This window comes from Palaemon carinicauda, chromosome 35, assembly GCF_036898095.1.
Source record: "Palaemon carinicauda isolate YSFRI2023 chromosome 35, ASM3689809v2, whole genome shotgun sequence".
Lineage (NCBI taxonomy): Eukaryota > Metazoa > Arthropoda > Malacostraca > Decapoda > Palaemonidae > Palaemon > Palaemon carinicauda.
The window spans coordinates 65,805,782-65,826,103 of record NC_090759.1 but is presented as its reverse complement, the minus strand read 5'-3'; the positions used below and the strand labels follow the sequence as shown (position 1 = coordinate 65,826,103).

At 42.6% G+C, this 20,322-nt stretch overlaps 1 protein-coding gene across 4 annotated transcripts in view; it reads right to left on the bottom strand.

Annotated features, from left to right (window-relative positions):
* Positions 1–20,322, bottom strand: part of LOC137627818 (E3 ubiquitin-protein ligase RNF34) — a 106,051-nt gene that overhangs the window by 15,334 nt on the left and 70,395 nt on the right. For 2 of the 4 annotated variants that reach the window (XM_068359189.1, XM_068359191.1), the window contains exons 2-3: positions 4,816–5,035; positions 4,277–4,469 (exon numbers count right to left, since the gene is read on the bottom strand). In XM_068359189.1, coding sequence (XP_068215290.1) covers positions 4,277–4,469; positions 4,816–4,980 — 358 coding nt within the window. In that variant the 5' untranslated portion in view covers positions 4,981–5,035. Of the gene's footprint in view, positions 1–4,276; positions 4,470–4,815; positions 5,036–15,561; positions 15,699–20,322 lie in introns of those variants that run through there. The other 2 variants (XM_068359188.1, XM_068359190.1) reach the window with 2 other exon arrangements.

Here is a 20,322-nt window from a genome sequence, read left to right as displayed (position 1 = left end):
GCCGTGACTCAGGTCACGAGAGCCCGGAGGTTCGCCGTGACTCAGGTCACGAGGCCCCGAAGGCTCAACATAATCTATGTTGCGAGAGGCCAAGGGTTTAGCGCAACAGGAGGCAAAAGACTCTATTGTGAGAGGCCAAGGGTTCAGCTCAACAGGAGGCGAAAGACTCTGTCACGAGAGCCCGAAGGCTCAGCGTGATGAGAGGCACGAGAGCCGGAGGGCTCAGCGTGATGAGAGGTACGAGAGCCGGAAGGCTCAGCGTGACGTGAGGCACGAGAGCCCAAAGGCTCAGCGTGACGTAAGACACGAGAGCTCGATGGCTCAGCGTGACGTGAGACACGAGAGCCCGATGGCTCAGCGTGACGTGAGGCACGAGAGCCCGATGGCTCAGCGTGACGTGAGGCACGAGAGCCTGAAGGCTCAGCGTGACGTGAAGCACGAGAGCCCAAAGGCTCAGCGTACCGCGAGGCATGAGAGCCCAAAGGCTCAACATAACCTATGTTGCAAGAGTCCACGAACTCAGCGTAAATGAAACCCGTGGGTTCCGGGACGTGAAGAAGGTTCGGCACGACGAGGACTTGAGTTCCGAGGTACCGAGAGAAAGAAGGCTCAGCGTAATGTGGACCCGTAAGTTCAGTGCCACGAGAGCCTGAAGGATCAGAGTGACGAGGACCCAAAAGACCTGGGTTGTGAGACCCCAAGAGTTAAGCGCAACGGGAGCCTGAAGGCTCGTGGTCACGCAAGCCCACTGCCTGACCATCACGAGACCCCGAAGGAACATCGTGATTTGAACAAAAAACAGGTTCAAAGAGGCGCCACCTTACCGCTGGGGGGAGGAGTGTGCTCAGGATGGAGAGTGGTTGGAAACTCCTCCACCGGACAAACCGTAGCGGAACGTCTTACAGTACCCACCCAAGGGAGAGACTGTTGGAGCTCGAAAGCTGCCTCTCCCAAAGGAGAGGTTCATTCTCCCAGAGAAGAACATCGCTTAGGATATCCCCGACCCCGCCCTTGGGGGAGAAGCATAAGCGCATGGTGACCGCTGCCGACAAGCAGTTTTCTCCTGTGAAAGAGAAAGGTGTTAGTCCTGAGGGGGGAACTTGCCTCAGACTCCATTCTTCCACCGCCCCTGTAGAAAGAAATTCGTCCTCGGCGTTGGCCGAGGGGGACCAGTAGTTTGACTGACAAGCGGCAGCGCCTGTACCCGAGGAGGGAGGAACAACCACCTCCGCTCCGCCCTTAACTGAAGGAGTCCAAAGAGAACATCCTTAGAAGAGGGGCCATCAATGCCAAGTCATGGCCAAAAAGATGATAAATCAGAAAAAGAGCAGGTGCTCCCTGGGGAAAGGGGCGGGGCTGACTCGCTATGGAAGTCGGTACCATCCCTTGACCCCCAAGGTTGACCTGGAGAAACCAGAGCTGCACTGCTACTCGGCTCAGAGTGTGGCAGAGGAGCAGCTTCGGAAAGAGATTGGGGGGGTAGAGGAAGAAGACTGTAGTTTCTTCGACTTCGAGACCCCCAAGGCGTAGAATCAAGCTTGGACTTCTTCTGTTGCCTGAACCTCTCCCACTGGGAGGCAGACCACTCCCTACACTACACAGGTGTCATCCAGAGAACACGGGCGGTCACGGCAAGCCAGGTACAGCAGGTGCGGGTCCGTCTCCACGGCGGACATGAAGGTACTGCATGAGCGGCCTTCGGGACCAGAACAAGTACGCATGGGACTGCAAGCAGCAACATGCACATATCTGAAAGAAAAAGAAAATAATTATTAGAGAAAAGTCTAAATATGCAGCAGAGAGCAGCAGTATGACCGGACCCTACTGAGCCAGAAAGCAAAATGGCTGCGCATCCCTGGTGTGAGCGAGCGGGGTAGCTGACTACCCCCCACCCCGGACTAGCTAACTAGCGGTTGGGGTGGTTATACCTCGCTTTAATTATCATTGCTCATCTTTCAGCTTCACCCTAATAAATAGTGCAGTTTGTATTTGTGTTGGAACAAATGTAATTTATTTCAGTCTATAAAAAAATGAACATATAAAACACTATTTAAAATAAAATAAAAATAAGCAATTTTAGAGAGAGTGGTGTTTAATGACCTGAAAATGGCCCGTAAACCAAGAGTATATTATATTCAAAGGAACAAATCATGTAACCGATAGATCAAGTGGAATCATTTACAGACCAAAAATGACAAATCTTAAAAGTAATTTGTATTTTTCCATAGCTATACAAATCCGAGTCCTTTAATTAAGGAGATACTTCGGCATGACCTGGAATCGGTTGAGGTAGCCTATTGGAAATGTCCCTGCCTGGCCATCTGTTTAGGCTCGATAGTTTCTCGTAGTGTTTACAACCCCTCAATCTTTGTGAGCTAAGGATGGGGTGTTTGGGGAAGCCTATAGGTCTTCCTGCTAAGTCATCAGCAGCCACTGGCTGACCGTCCATGGTTCTTGCTTGGGTGGAGAAGGGGTTTGGGCGTCGTTCATATGTACATATGGTCAGTTTCTACAGCATTACCCTGCTAAGACATTGTCACTGTCCATTGCCTCTGCCATTCACGAGTGACCTTTAAACATTTAAATACATAACGAGCAGTTATACGACTGGAGAGGGTGCGGGCCGAGAAGCCCAGGCCCCTTTCCAGTCAGTTATTATACTATTTTCATCCTTCAGACTGGGCCACTGCACTGGAGGCCACAATCAACACTTGGAGCAAGGGGATGGCTGCAAACAGACATGCTTCTCACGCCGCACCCTCTTCAATTGGATAATTGTTCGTTATCCATTTTCAACAACCAATCCCAGCTCGCACCAAGGTAATCTCTCTATTTAAAGGACTCGGGTTTGAATGCTGCTTAGGAACAAAAGGTCTCTATCACAACGTACAGGGATATAAAGCATCAGCTCAACCTCCCTCTTGATCAATGGACCAAGTTTTTTTTAGCTAAATAAAGACTAGAACGATCGAAATGATCACGAAAGTCACTATCAGAATATCACTTTGTAATAAAGCCAATTATGCTACCTCCACTATCCATTAAGGAAATGGAGAACATGTTTCAAAACCTGTAGAGAGTAATGGTAGTTGTACCTTTCACAAAAGCACAACTGCAACTACTCATGGAACAATCAGGTTTCGCGAGCAACTAACAACAGTTGTAAGCCTACCAAACACAGAAGACTGAAAACTACATAGCCCTCAATCTACTGCAAATGCAGAGAGTCGCAAAGCCTGTCATAACCTTCTGTAGAAGAGTGATGAATTCCAGTTAGAAGGATGCAAGGTCTTTTTGTATGGCGCAGCCATCCTTGTCTCTACAAGCACTGGCAAACCTGTACAGATTAGTGTTGCAGTTGGTCCTACTCTCACAAAAAGGCCTTGTGACCAAACATGACCATGATTGTTTAGCAGTTAAGAGTCAGTGATGGCGTTGATCTCAACCGATTGATCACGGAAAACAGGCAGGTCCACAGTTATCAATCAATGCAATTATGAATGGTTACTGCTGTGACTGTCTATGGGGCTGAAATTCTCTTTGAAGACATAGACAGATCTTTCCATGTCTTCTAACGCTTCATATATCAGTCCGAGTGTTTATCTGACCAAAATCAACACTCAGCATATGTTTGACTAGGTGAGCAATTCTGTCCTCAATAACAAACAAAGAATGATGATCTACTTCAATAAATGTACATACAAGACATCAATTTGAAACAATTTAAAACACTCTTTGATGCATTCCAAGGCACATTTTTCTGACCATACTTACGAGAAAGAAGATTCAAGCATCACTGTACAAACCACAAACACGTCATAAAAGCACCACATACAAATGAAGACGCTTTTAGAATACTAAAGAACAATTATGTGGGATAAGAATGAAACAAGTCTGCGCCCAATGCAGCCGGGGATGAAACAGGTTGCCAGTACCCAGTCATGGATATTACCCATACCTCTACTGGCCTACCACTGCCAAATAGTTTACAAAATTTTCGGTCATTCCAGTTTTGCTGGGAAGATTATCCTCATAACAGAAGAAATACCGAGATGGGCTGAAGTCCATTCGGTAACACTATCATCTCGCTTCATTCCCAACAAAAGGAATGTGGTTGCAGACAACCTGAGCAGAGTAACTCAGATAATGGGTTCTGAATGTCAAAACAAAAGATTCTAGAGCAGAGTTAAATCTAAATAACCTACCATCAACCTAAACACCTTTAAATGTATTAGTGGAAAACAGCAAGACATTAATAAAAATCACATACACAGACCTGTACATGAAATAGTATTAATATGTCGTGAGTGAAGGAAGTGACGCAAATCTTTGACACGGAGGGCTTCCACTTGTGTTCTGTCAAGGGGCCACTGCGACAACACACGGCACTTATTGCAGTGTCTTGTTCCCTCTGCTCCGCGTTTAGCGCATGAATGGCAGAAAGATAATCCACACCCATCACAATTTCTCTGCAAAGATATGGGTTTGTCATTTATATTGGTTAATATACAGAGAGCTGCTTTGCAACATCATAATCTTGATAAATTTTCATATATTAGTTATAAAATGGCAAACAATTTTAATGTAAGCTGTATTATGGGTAGCAAATGCACAATAGCAAACTTTAAAAACTATATATACATACAAAGTACATCTAAAAGTACTGTAACGTACTAGTGCAAATTTTTTACGCTCACTGCTGTACTTATTTGGTCAATACAATACAGAACAGTATACCGTACAAGTACAGTAGCATGCTTCAATTTCATAACAAAATATCATATTGTTAAAATGCATCAATGTTTATAGCCTCACCTTTCTTTTAAGAATAGTGAATTTTGCACTGCACTGATCACAGTCCCCCATTTCAGGAGCCCCCGCAGCAGCTGCGTAACTTGGGAAAACTCTGGGAGAGCACCTCCAAGCCTCCTGACACAACCAAGAAAATGGCCCAACACAGCCTTGACTGCCCCCCTGCATATCAAGCGAAGATCCTCTTCTAAACCAGCTACCACATCATTTCTTAGTATGGCACCTGAAAGATCAAACAATAAAAATGTGAAAGATCTTAAAATATACGACTAAAGAAATATTTACTCTTAAGATTTAAAAAATAAAATTTATTCTTGTTAATACTTTTAAATTTCCCATCTTTCAAGTATTATTCTCCCATACAGACTTTGGCAGCTAACTGCATCTTAAAACATTGAACAAAAACTTGAACTCTACTAAATTCCTCATCGATGATCTGTCTCTTGTACAGTAGAGTAAATGTATACAAAATTTTTCATAATTCTGACCATCCTATGTACACAATCTTCCATGAATACACCATCCAACATAAAGTACTACATAAACAATTATTTCTAAGTTTTTCTTATACAGTACTGTACTATACTTTCTGGAGCCACTATTTCACAATAAATTATTCCAGAATTTTTTTGGGGTCTACCAATGGCTAATGCTTCAAAGGAATTTTCAGTAGTAATAGGTGTAATAATGTAGCTTTATCAAAATGGATTTCATTACTTTGGCTCAGAATCACACATTAATAAAACTTAACATTGCTACGGGGATAACATAGTTCATATATGTCATCAATAAGAATTGTACAAATATGTACATAGCAAGAACAAATACAGGTATCAGGTGTAACCTAAACTAAATTACCTAACTTAGTATACCAGGTCCTTACCTTGTTGCCAGATGGGATTAGCCATACCTGGAATCATCCACCTAATCTTATCTAAAGCACTATAAAGCTATTTATAGGGGTAATACTTTCAGTGAACATTAAAGACAAACCATTAAATCTTAGCAAGGGTTAACCACCCACCCACTAGTTAGCCAGGGGTGGGTGGGCTAGTAAGTTAGCCAGGGGTGGGAGTAGTAGCTACCCCTCTCACTCACACACCTGTGTTTGTTACTCTACTCACTTTGCTTGGGGGTAGGACTTCAAGGGGGACTGGCACTGGCAGCCCAATCTATAAAAATAGCTACAGGTTTATATTGTAAGGAAAAATACAAATTACCTCCAAATTTGTCTTTTATTCTGTAACTAACATACAAACCAACCCTATTTATAGGAGTTGACTCACCCATTAGGAGGGTGGAAGTCCTTGCCAATCTGGCTTCTCAGCTTTGACCCGGGGATTCCCCTGTGTGTGTGTTAGCACATAAGAGGAGGAAACCCTGCACCTTGCTAAAACCTTGCTATGCATGGTCTACAGCCTACACAAGCTGTGCGTTGTGATACTAGCAATGTGACTGTCAAGGTAAGAGTTCTTAGAGTCATAGGAATTGTCCGGGGTCAACAAGACATACTCGATAACTCCCTCGCAAGGTATGGGAACGCAACAGTATTGACACAATACCAGGTTACACAGGGGAACAATGGTTTACCTGCAGTTGGTTGAGGTCAGCTTTGCAGAGGACCCTGGATGCTGATTTTCCCAAGAGAGAGGGGAGGATAAAGAAAAGAAAGACCCAGCCATTCTTATTCATTCACTAAGACTAAAACTGGGTAACCAATACTTTCAACCTCCTGCTACTTGTTCATCAAGGTGCTTAAGGTGTTAAACTAGTTGTGCAGCCATCACAGAACTGATGGAGAACGTATCGAGCCTCCTGTGGGTTACGTTTTGCAGCTAGTGGGCGGTAAAGGTCGTCTGACACTTCTACATACCCGCTAGTAGAACCTGCAGCACAGAGCAGTTCAGTTCGAAGGCCAGGGATGTAGCAATGGACCTGATGTAGTGAACTCTGGGTCCCCGTGTCAGAGGATGATCTGCATTTAGTGCGAGGTCAATGACCTTGTGAATCCTGGCAGAGATGGTGTTCTTCGTTATCCTCCTCTTAACCTTCCCCATGCTGATGAAGTGTGCTGGCATACAGGGGTGAGCTGCATGTTCTTTTGAGGTAGTACCTCAAACTCCTTACTGGACATAATAGCGGTTGGTCTGGGTCCTCGATTAAAGAACAGAGACTCGTTATCTGGAAGGAATCGAATCTAGGATCCGCTATCCCTGGATTTTGAGTCTATGCAACAAACTCAGAGACAAAGATGAAGCTTAACTCTCCCCATAGGAGAGACCATGAAGTTCATTAACTCTTTTAGCTAAAGCCAAGGCGAGTAGGAACACCATCTTCAAAGTGAGGTGGTGATCTGTTGCCTGGTGCAATGGTTTGCAGGGCAGACCCTTCAGGGACCAAAGAACCCGAACCACGTTCCATGGAAGAGGTCTCACTTCCGACTGGGGACAGGCAAGATCACAACCTTTTACTACAGAAACCAAGAGGAGCATTTTCTCTCACAGGTGCACAAAGAACTCTGCTATTGCTGGGATAGTGGCATAGAGGGGAGAGATACCCCTTCCACGACACCAACCACAAAAGACATTTCCCTTTACCTGGTAGACTGAAGCTGAAGATCTTTGTAAGTGTCCAGCATTCCACTTCGCAACTTTTTGCAAAAATCCTCGCGGTGAGGTGGTGCTGGATAGTCTCTAGGTGTGAAGTCGTGGCAAGGCTACGGCTTTGTGGAAGATGTTGGCCATGTGGTTGTCTGAGCAGATCGTGTCATGGAGGGAGCTCTCTTGGAAGCTGCAGAGGGTCTGGGAATCATTCTGCATGATGCCATAGCGGAGCTATGAGGGTTGTCGAGAGATTGACCGATGTTCTGGTCTTGTTGAGCATCCGTTCTCATCACACAGAACGGGAGAAGCGCATAAACGTCGATGTTGTCACAACGGTGTTGGAATGCATCTGGCCAGAGAGCCTTGGGATCTGCAACTGGGGAGCAGTTCAACGGGAGCCTGAAGTTCAGGGTCATTGCGAACAAATTCACAGTCAGAGAACCCCACAAAGTCAGGACTTTGTTGGCCACCAGATGATCCAAAGACCATTCAGAACCCACTATCCGAGTTGCTCTGCTCAGGTTGCCCACGAGCACATTCCTTTCACCGGGAATGAAGCAAGTTGATAAGTGCTACTGAATGGATTAGCCCATCTCAGTATTTCTAATGCCACATGGGATAAGGGCTGTGAAAAAGTACTGTCTTGCTTGTTGATGTAAACCACGACTGTGGTGTTGTCGCTAATCACCACCACTGAGTGGCCGGCCAGGAACTGATGGAACTGTTGAAGGGACAGGAAGGCGGCCTTCATCTCAAAGAGATTGATGTGCTGGTATTTTTCGAACTCTGACCATAGGCCGGAGGTCGTGTGGTGCAGCATGTGGACAACCCCTTCTTTTGATGCATCTGTGAAGAGCAACAAGACTGGGGAGAGGATGATAAGGTCAACGCCCTCCACCAAATTCTCGTCTGCCACCCACCACCAGAAGTCCACCTGTTCCTTTGGTCGCATAGGGATCAGAATGTCCAGGGAATCGAAGGCCTAATTCCAGTTGGCCTTCAGCCGCCACTGGAAAGATCGAATCCTGAGGCGATCATAGGGAACTAGATGGGCCAGAGATGATAGGTGCCCGGGGAGACATAGACACCTCTGGGCTGGGAGCTCTTCTTGTCTGAGAAAAGGTCTTGCAATCTTCCTCAGCCTCACTACCCTGTCACCTGATGTGAAGTCTTTATGAAGGTTGGTGTCTGTAACCATTCCAAGGTATACCAGTCGAGAGAGAAGCAGGGATGACTTCTTGAGGTTTACCATGATCCCCATTTTGGCAAAGCCTCAGAAGCCAGTCTCAGTGCTGAAGAAGGGTTGACACCGAGTCTGCTAGGATTAGTCAGTCGTCCAGATAGCATAAGAGACGGATGCTGATCCTGTGAGCCCAGGATGACAAAAGGACGAACACTCTCGTGAAACTTGAGGTGCTGTGGAAAGACCGAAGCATAGCACCTTGAGCTGGCGTTTCTTGTAGTCTTCCTTGAAGACGGCTCAATTGGGATCTAGAAGTATGTGCCTTTTGGGTCCAGTGCGCACATGAAGTCCTGCAGTCTTACCGCTTGTCTGACCATGCCTGCCGTCTCGATACTAAATGAAGTTTTTTACACAAACTTGTTCAGAGCCGAGAGGTCGATGACTGGTCTCCAGCCTCCATATGCCATTTGCACAAGAAAGTCGACTGAACAAGCCTGGGGAGTCGTCAAGGACCTCTTGGAGAGTGCCCTTCTCCAGCATGATCTGGACTTCAGCCCAAAAGGGCTTGCCCCTCTGCGGATCCAATCGCAAAGGAGTTTTTGGACACTGGAGTCTTGATCAGTGGAGGGAGAGAAGACATGAACGGGATGCGATACCCTGTACAAATCACAGAGACTGTACAGGGTTTGGCCCCGAGCAGTATCCACCTCTTCCAATAGCGATGTAGGCAACCCGCTACTGGTGGAAAAGTGGGAGATGGCCTATCCTAGTGACTGCGGCCACGGCCACTTCCTCTACAAAGTTTCCCTCCACGACAGGACTTGGAGTCTTTCCTTTCCTTGGCAGGAAAGGGTTTCTTAGACACTTTGTCTTTAGCTAAAGTCCTGTTTAAAGCTGATTTTGGCTGGTTGGTCTGTGGGAGAGCTGGTGGTTTGTGGTTCCTAGATGTTAGGGCCCAATGGAGGAGAGAGTCCGGGTGGAACTTCCTCCATCTCTCCGCCACCTGCTCAAACAAAGAGGAGCCCTCCAAAGAGGAATTCCGGAATCTCATGATCTCAACTCGTGGGACCTTTCAATGGAACCTCTCAACTACCGAGTATCTGTGCCTCAAAATGGTGTTAGCCCACAAGTTCCAAATTTGTGGGCACGGAACTCGATGGTACGAGTGCTCGAAAGCAGGAACGTCTCCATCGCCTTCCTGGTGCCTTCCTTGGATAAATCCTCGTTCCGCACCAGGTTACCCAATGACCCTAACCACAGATCAAACCACAAAGTAGCCTGCATGGTGTACTTCGCCCCTTTCTCCTGGTTATGGATCTCCATAGCAGTGAATGAGACTTAAAGGCCGGAATTGTCTCCAGAGTAATTACCTTCGTTAATTTCTCTAAGGAATAGTGTAGAGGAGGAGGAGTCAGGTGGGGCTCGTCAAGGACCTCATAGTATCTCCTTTGCTGGACACCCGGGGGTGGGAGGAGCTTTGAGGACGAGCACGAAGTCCGAGAGCTGGAAGGAAACCTTCCATCTGGCACTCTTCAACACTGAGACCAGGGCAAGGGTGCACTGGACTTAAGGGACTTCTGAGTGTCAAAGAAACGATCGTAGACTGTCTTTGCCGTCTTGAGGAGCCATCGCTCTGTCCGCCAACCTGTTGAGGGACCTCATGCAGGACAGAATTTGCAAATAGGCATGTTCTGACACTCTGCCCGACTTCCGATGGACTAACAGCTAGATCGTCGTCTTCCACCCCCGAGACCATCTTAGGGCGGGTCGTGGTGGATGTGGAGGCTGGTCAATGGCCTGACCCACTGCAATTCTAGGAACCTAGAATAAGATTTCGGCAGCATCTTTGGAGTCCTTAGATTCCCCCCTTGGAAAGAAAAATGTCTCCAGAACAAAAAGTTTTGATGTTAGAACCTTTTGTTTTTGCTAGTGACCTGTCAGGGGAAGACAGATTCCTTCGTGAGTTTCGATGTTGTTGCATTGCCATTGTGTGGGATTTCCTTGCGAAGGGAGGATCAGAGTAAGTTTGGTAGGAACACATCCCTGTTATGAACCTCTGACTGAGGTGACGAGTGAGGCATAAAAGATCGAGGAAGAGTTGAACCAGCGAGCCTAGGCTTCCTCTTAGGTCTAGTAGGGATCAGTATGACACTGGTAGATGGTACCTTGTCAGGAGCTCCTCTTTTCCTCTTCAGGGGAGACAAAACCCTGGATCTTTACCTTAGAAGCGCAGAAGAAGACTCCATCAAGGGAATCCTGGGAGTTTCCGTGGGACGGAGGATGATAAACCCGAAGAGAAAGCTTGGGATACTGCCGTAACCAAGGCTCCAAACCACGGTTGCTGCCCGATGGTGGCACTGTCTGAAAGTTCCCGAGCAGAACGAAGAGGAGCACCTCAATGGAGTTTTGACTGCAGATGAGGATGATGACGGTTGCTTCAATGTGGTCTCCTTCCAAGGAGCAAGAAGTTTAGGAATTCTGAATCGCTGCAGGCTGCCCTTTTCAAACTTCCCCGGTGAACGCGATGTTCTGTGGTTGTGGGGAGGGGAAGAGGGCGACAGCATGCGATGGGGAGGAGATTTGTCCACCCCGGAGAAAGAGCCGAAGCTTGAGGTGATATTCGTCAGAGCGCTGACAAACGGGGTTGATGGCGCCGCTGTTGTTCTATAGGAGCACATTCACATGCAACCACCTGATGAGAGGTACGCTGTTGATTGTCCGGTATCTTTGGAGAAAGAGCTGGCGAACGGCGAGTAGGAGAATGATGGGACAGCGATTGGTGAGAGGGCGACCAGTGAGCCGGGGATCGGTGAGAGGGCGACCAGTGAGCCGGGGATCGGTGAACTGGCGAATGAGGTGGGGCGGAGAACTGTATGTTGGAGAACGGCGTCTAGCCGTAGCCTTACTCTCCTCTGAAGGGGAGTGACGAGTCATCGGCAAGTGATGAGAGGGCCGTGAGCCAAGGTTCCTGGAAAGCTGGCAAGGACTGACAAAATGGAAGAATGACAGCTACCGGGGCTCGACGAGCAGTCGATCGGCGAGATGGAGACCAATGATTCAGCGATCGGTGAACTGGGGATCGATGACCTGGCGACCGGCGCCGGGCTGAAGAACGGTGGGTTGGTGAACAGAGCGTTGGTGATCAGCGTGGAGTCAAATGAAGATCCTAAGATGGATGATCACCAGCAGGAGAGGATCACGAACGAAACATCGATGGTGAGTCACAAACCGGGGTTCATTGATAAGCAGGGAAGTCAAGAAAAACGGGCGAATGTCGAGAACCAGATGAGCCAGGAAGATCATCCGAAGAAGAGCACTGCAAAGACAAGGAAGACGAGCCAAACAGTCATCTCTTCGCCAAGGGCAAAGGATCGCGACCTAAGCGGAGAGGAGGGCGAGTTCGGCAAGGGCAGTGACCACGATCTCTCTCGGAGGTGGTCACTCGCAGGAGACATGCCTTGGACTTTGCTCCACCCCAGAAGGATCGGAAGGGAAAGCGCAGTCCTCGGCTGCAGCTGAAGGAGCAGAAGAAGAGGCAGGAACGGAGCCGACCATTTCAGCCAAGGCCAAAGGGTCCACCTCTGACTCGGACGAACGCTGCAATTAAGCATCTCGCTGAAGCAACTTTAATAACACCTCTTTGGAAGGTCAACCGGGGAATCCCAGGGACAGCCAAACCTGAGAAAGAGGAGAAAGAGATAAGGTTTCCATCAGGGGGAGAGGCAGGGCCCCTTCGCTAGGGTTGGAAATACCGTCTCTCGAGGACTGAGGTTGACCATGAACTAAGGGGCCTTTGCTACTACTCGACGAACACCTGGGGGATCCGTTCGAGTAGAAGTTTCAGAGGAAAGTCGGGGGGGGGGGGGGGTGAAGAAGAGGCTTTGGGTTTCTTCTGCTTCGAAGAAACCTTCGAAGGAGAAGAGGCTCTTTTAGACTTCTTATGCCGTCGCCCTAACTTTCCTAACTTGGACGCAGACCATTCATGACACTCGATACACTTACTATCCACATCACACTGTTGCCCCCTACAAGCTGGACACAAATGGTTGAGGATCGGTATTCTCGGAAGACATAAAAATACCGAAAGAGCGGCCCTCAGGTCCAGGGCAGGTACGCATGAACGGCAAGCAAGGGCACGCACACACAAACTGGAAGAAAAACCAAAAAGATTAACAATGGCAGTCCAAAAGGAGAGGAGGAAGAGCAGTAACAACCGTTCTCCATCCGAGCTAAAAGCAAAGTGGAGCACAGTCACCAGTGTGCGAGTAAGAGGGGTAGTTACTAACCTCCACCCCCTGCTAACTAGCAGGATGGGTGGTTAACCCTCACTATTTTCTAATGGCTCATCCTTTCAGCTTCGCCGAAAGTAATACTGTACCCCTATAAATAGCGTAGGTTTGTACAGTATTCCAGTTACAGAACAAACCTGTTTTGCACCTTTCGTCATCTTAGCACATCCCACAGGAGCCGCCATCCACCCGGTAGTTCGAAAAAACAGATAAGATGGTGTTTTCTGTAGTTAATTACTTGTTCAAACAGAATAAAGGACTGAATGTTATATATTCTAAACCTCTTTGTTACTGTATTTGTTTTCAATATTGGAATATACAATATAATTATAGGTCTTATTTTATTTGAACAAAGGACCGAACATTATATATTCTAAACCTTATTGTTATTTGTTTTTAATATTGGAATATGCAACATAATTAGTTCTTATTTTATTTATCATGTTAACCCCTTCGCTACTGCTTTGTTGTACTGCAACCTACACTAGCACACAGATTGAGAACCATCCTCGATCGCCAGTACAGTATGCCAACATTCGCTTACAGCCAATAATAATGAAAATATAACAGCAAGAATAAAAATGTAAGTAACTATCATCACTATCACTGTAATCCTAATCTGAGCTATCTAGCAGGTACTCAGACCCTAATTCTGAAGCACTATCATCACCCATGCAAATAATAAAAATATGTGAAATAGGACAAAAAGAAAAAAAAAATTAGAAAATCGTTTGGAATTCGAATTCCCCATGTTTACCCTACTTATCCGATAATCTTTCACGAATGACTGCCTGAGGAACACTGGCCAAGTATTCAAGAAAGCCCTCCCCATACCCCATATGAAGATGATGTCACGACGTTCAACAGATAGTTATTGACGGAAATGAATACAGTAGTGGGTGGAGCTTAAGCAACTCATTGGTAAACCCTTCCCCTGTATAAAAATGGCTTTCCTTGGTTAGGAACAAAAAGTTACAGAGATGTACACGTTGCTTCTCTTTCTTACTAATGTACATGGTAAAACACGTACACGTATACAAGCAGTGCTGAAGAGGTTAATAATAAAATGTTATGGTAGAAACGTGTTCGATATACTGTACTGTATTTAGTCTGATCATTGGAAACGGAAACCCAAGTTGATGTTCGAACAGAGGCTGGAGCGCTAAGCTACATCTCAACCCTTTGTTAAGTGTTTATTCAGCGCTTTGATTTTCCGTAACTGACAATTAACACTGAAATACTAGCCAACCGTACCAACGCGAGTGACAAAACATTCCGCTTGTCAGAATATAGGAGCAATGAGATAATGTTTAATCATGAGCGAAGTGAACATAGGGCAGAACAAAAACCAATAAGTCGTTAGATCAATTAATTAAGGAGTTATTTGTAGTACGATGAACGCTGCTATGAACAACTCCAAAGAAATTGGGGTGGAAAAATAACGTTTTCTATGCATCTGAAATCCTGGCAAACTAAAGCTCCAGTGTTTTGACCATGTTTCATTACTATGGTATTACTTGGTTTTGATTATGGCAACTTTTTTACTACGATGACTAGTTTTTTATGACGATGACTTGTAGACAACAGTTTAAAAAAGCTAATTCAAATGTCAACTCAACTAGACTAGTACACTATACTTTAAAGTGTTTTGTTCGTAATTGATGATGATACCTAGTGACCCACCATTAACTAAAAAACTATGGATTTCTGCCAGGAATCATAATAAAAAAAACTTCATAACACAAATTACATTAAAAAAAACAGTCTTATTTTCTACAAACCGTTTATTGCACCATTCTATGATTTTACCAAGTACTACGTACGATGCATGACATGAGGTGCACTGATGGTACTATCTCTTTACTACAGGGAACAGCTTTATGTAATTGTGAAGAATCTAGTAAAAACACCCTAATATGAATGGGATTCTCAACTAACAAAAATAAATGGTATTGATCATAGTGTCTTAGAATTATCAGGCAATCACGGAACTTAAGCACAGTTTTAGGTTAGGTGGCCTACGTGGTAAAATTATATTTACGGACGGGAAATCATTTCAAACAGAAAGGTATGTGTTTTCCTGTAGGTAAATAATGTGATTTAACAAAATTTTACCATTTCAGTAGCAAACAAACTTTTATTTCTGTAGAAACAAAAGTTTTTAGTAGGCAGGCCGTAAATATGATAAAACCGCCTACGTTAGGTAAATTTGGGAAAGTTTGTAGATGGCTGACCAAATTTTTCCTAGAAACCTACCTACACCATCTACCTAAACGGTTACAAGAATAACATCTAACACCTATAAAAGGATGCCAGTAGCCCAGGCCAAGTTTTAAAGTTTAATTTAACATAGATTTTGAGGAGCTTTTCACAAAATTTACCATTTGTGTACTGCAGCTTATGTCGTCAGACTTAGTTCTCAGAATCTTCCCTTAGTGCACACCTTTTTACAATTCTACGGAGCAAATTCTAGTTTTAAAAATTGCTATTGTATAATATGACAAATATCACAAATGTAGGCACAACATAATGAGTCACAACCAATTAACTTCATCACGAGATTAGAAGCAGGAAGACTTAAGACTACATGACTTACGACAACTGGAAATGTATACTGTACAACTATAAACGGCCTGGAATACTTTTAACAAATTTAACAAATCAAGATAATTACCTCCCCAAAAAGCGTGGTTTTACTACCTAAAGAACCAGATGTGTAATTAGTAGTAAATCACTACAAACAAACAGTAGTGGTCTTGCTTCTTATCAGTGTTTGTTGACAGCTACCCTAGTGACATCTGGTGGCTAGTAGGAAAGTTGTTAACTTGACTAGTGTCTATAATGGACATCGCACATTCGAGATGAAAGTTTTTTTTTTTACATAATTCTCATCTACACATGAAATTGTCATCACCCAGATAAAAGATATTATCTAAATTATATGATTGAAATAGTACAATAGAAAAATCATTCAAGACTTCTTGTTAAATTTTCTTAGTAGTTTGAACTTTGAACTAGTTCGAAGGGTCTACAGAATTATCGAGTCATCGTTATGCGATAGGCTACACATTAAGAGAAACAACACCATTATTTCAATAAAATCTACAATATAAGAAAGGACAAACTATTTTATATAAAGTAAATAAAGGCATAAGTTAAATTAATAATTACAATAACCTTTATAGATAATAAATAAAATAGTTATTACGAACAACACGAACGTCTCCATATTTCAAAATAACTACAGCATCGAAAACAATAATGTTCATTTACATAGTTATAGCCTATTGTGTATTTATGTAGCCTACATATTACAACCATGATTACAAGACAGTACAGATCATGTTTGATACTCGCCACGTTACAAACAGGATAGAGTTTTAGACTCAGGCTGCAAAATCGTTTCGAATATTTGATAAGTGTTATTGCCTGCATAGTGATAAATTTGCTGCCTTTATTTGCTCGAGTACCTTAACTATTAATTTACAAATAGAGCAATAAATACTATTTATGAATCCAAGATTAAAAATATTAATCTACAGTGTTTACCTTTATACGTAATACTTTTTTGATCCGAGTATATTGTACATGGAAGGTCTCACATATGGGGTCGAACGTTTTCGTCTGAGGTGGTAAAAGATAGACAGGTCATAAACTAAACTAATGGCAATTCTGTCTGTGACTTCATTCTACGTTGTATTGAGGAGAGAGAGAGAGAGAGAGAGAGAGAGAGAGAGAGAGAGAGAGAGAGAGAGAGAGAGAGAGAGAGAGAGAGAGAGAGAGAGAGAGAGAGAGTCAAGTATTATTTTGATTGCCCTTTATACAAGTGTTCGTTCTGTTTGATATTGTAGCCTATGGTTTGGTTTCGAAAGAAATTGTCCTTGGTAAACAGTAAGCCTACACACGTAGATGTAGTCTATAATCGCCTAAAAGATATAGTTTCGGTGAGATTTATTCATCAACTTTTCTACGGCACTATATAAGAATTGCTATTACAAAACGAATGTCAACATTGATAAAAGATCTACACTTGCTTGATATTAGCAATCTCACGAACAAAGGCTAGTAATTAAAGATAGGAGACTGAAGAATTCTCTCTCTCTCTCTCTCTCTCTCTCTCTCTCTCTCTCTCTCTCTCTCTCTCTCTCTCTCTCTCTCTCTCTCTCTCTTTATATATCTGAAAATGTCTCTTATTCATCAAATGCTATAAAAAGAATTTCCATTAAAACCATTTTTATCAGCATCCTTATTGTTAATTTTGTTATTGTGACCCTTTTAATTAATAATAATGTGAACTTATTAATTATTACACTTCTAGTATATATCATTATCACCAATATCGTTAACAATGCAGTTAGCACCAGACTCCTATAGAACTTTATGATTAACCTCCTTGAAATAATAATAATAATAATAATAATAATAATGATAATAATAATAATAATAATAATAATAATAATGCCATTTTATTATTATTATTATTATTATTATTATTATTATTATTATTATTATTATTATTATTGTTGTTGTTGTTGTTGTTGTTGTTGTTGTTGTTAAGAGCTCCAACTGACGACTCTAATAATCAACATTCACTCTACTAAATCATTGTTTTGATTAAAGGTCTGTGATTGTGTTTGTGAGTGAAAGCTTTGCGTGCAATAATGCGTGCGAGTGCGTGTGTACGAAGAGTGTTTGTAAGTGTGTATAGTTCGAAAGTGCGAGTTTGCCTCTATTCGTTTGATCAAATTACATTAAATGTTAATCGTCTTCAGTTATTCATTCATTGTTATGTTTTTATCCTGATTACTCTGCTCGATTTGTTTCCTTGCTTCCTCGCCACACCAATTTGAGTGCCAATTAGTTGTTGTTGTTGTTATTATTATTATTATTATTATTATTATTATTATTATTATTATTATTATTAGCTAAGCTACAACCCTAGTTGGAAAAACAAGATGCTATAAGCCCAAGGGCCCCAACAGGGAAAAATAACCCAGTGAGGAGAGGAAATGAGGATAAGAAGTAATGAACAATTAAAATAAATTATTTTAAAAACAATAACAACATTGAAACATTTATTATTATTATTATTATTATTATTATTATTATTATTATTATTATTATTATTACTAGCTAAGCTACAACCCTAGTTGGAAAAGCAAGATGCTATAAGCCCAAGGGCTCCAACAGGGAAAAATAACCCAGTGAGGAGAGGAAATAAGGATAAGAAGTAACGAACAATTAAAATAAAATATTCTAAAAACAATAACAACATTGAAACCTTTATTATTATTATTATTATTATTATTATTATTATTATTATTCCTTGCTAACCTACAGCCCTTGTGAGAAAAGCAGGATGCTATAAGCCCGAGGGCTCCAACAGGGAAAATAGCCCAATGAGGAAAGGAAATAAGGAAACTAAAAGAGAATTAATTAATAATTAAAATAAAATATTTTAAGAACAGTAGCAACATTTAAATAAATCTTTCATATATACAGTATAAACTATGAAAATAAAATAAAAACAAGAGGAAAAGAAATAAGATAGAATAGTGTGCCGAGTGTACCTCAAGCAAGAGAACTCTACCCCAAGAGAGTGAAAGACCATGGTACAGAGGCCATGACACTATCCAATGCCAGAAAGCAATGGTTTGATTTTGGAGTGTTCTTCTCCTAGAAGAGCTGCTTCCCATAGCTAAAGAGTCTCTTCTAACCCTTAAGGCTTAAGACTTAATCATCTCCCTATTTATTCAGACTTCAGTTACTAATTAGCCTCCTGTTATCAATTTGTTATCATGTCTCCACAGGGTGTAATCGATTCACTGTTCCTGGTTCTCTTTGCGCTACGTTATTCTTACGTTATCGTTGTTCAATGGTAATAATGTGTTCATTCAGAAATAGATGAATGTAATTCATCAAAAATTTTAAATTGACTGAAACACGTTGAAAATAAGAAATAGACTGAATCTCGTTAATTAGAAATTCCCCAAAATGGCACAAAGAATTAGAAACTGTTTGAAACTTATTAATATCTAGAGGACCTAAATTCGTCATGGATTTGAAAGTAAAAGAAATTTGTCAAAATTAAAAAATGAAACTCGTTGTAATTTAGAAGACCGAAGTCGTCAAGAATTACAAAGTAACCTAAACTTGTCAAGATTTAGAAAACGAAACTCACTGTAATTCAGAAGAACACAACTCTTCAAGAATTAGAAAGTAACCGAAATTTATTAAGAATTAGAATACAAAACTCAATGTACTGTAATTTAGAAGACCAAAACTCTTCAATAGTTGGAAAGTAACATAAACTTGTTAAGAATTAAAAAACGAAACTCAATGTAATTTAAAAGACCAAAATTCTTCAAAAATTAGAAAGTAACAGAAACTTACCAAGTGAAATCATGTTTTTCTCACCCACCAGTATTATCAATTTTGCAATTCTAATGAAAATCTAACCTAAAGATTGCTTACTTCTATATCCCAATTCATTGGGCCCTTTGGAAGTATCCCCACTTCATGATAGATGGAGAGATTTTCTAGTTCAAGGTTCTAGGCTTTGGAGTGACCACTGTCCTGCAAGTTGGTCAACTCGTGTGTTCACTCTGGCATCAGCCTGAGCTCACATCAACGGCATACACCTACTTCAGTATCTGGACAGCTGGCTGATCCTTTTTTACCAAAACCAAGACATGGTGCTAGCTTTCTGCCTGGGGATCGTGGTGAATCGAAAGAAATCCCGTCTCCTACCGCAGGAGGAGATGGACTGTCTAGGTAAGCTAATTGATATATCAGCAAAGGTATTTCAATCAGCCGACGAAGACTGCGAAGAGCAGCACAACATTTTCAGGATGGTTATTACGATCTATTCAGGACTGTCGAGGGGGAAACACATGAACGTGTTACCCCTCAAATCTGAGTATGACTATGTCCACCTAAGCAGAAGATTAGGTACCTATAGTCCATTTCTTTTAGCGAGGCATATTTGCACCGACTCGCAGCGGTGCCCCTTTAGCTAGGAAAAGTTTCCTGATCGCTGATTGGTTGGACAAGATAATTCTAACCAATCAGCGATCAGGAAACTTTTCCGAGCTAAAAGGGCACCCCTGCGAGTCGGTGCAAATCTGCCTCACTAAAAGAAATGGACTATAGTTGTTAGCTGACTGTTGCGGGTCGCACCTAAGATGGAGAGAGAATAAGAGAAGAAAATTGGACTTGGTCGTATGTATGTTCTCGCTCTCAACAGGTTAAAGGTCCTCAATGATATTCTAGAATTTCCCTAGTTAGATCTTGTATGAAAGCCATGTAGCCTACGTTAGATAGCAAAGCTATATTCTATCTCCATATCTTTTTTATATTAAACTTATTGTTTAATTCATTTTACTTTTTAAAAAAATATGACAAATAAAGAGGATAATTTTAATTTCGTGAGTCT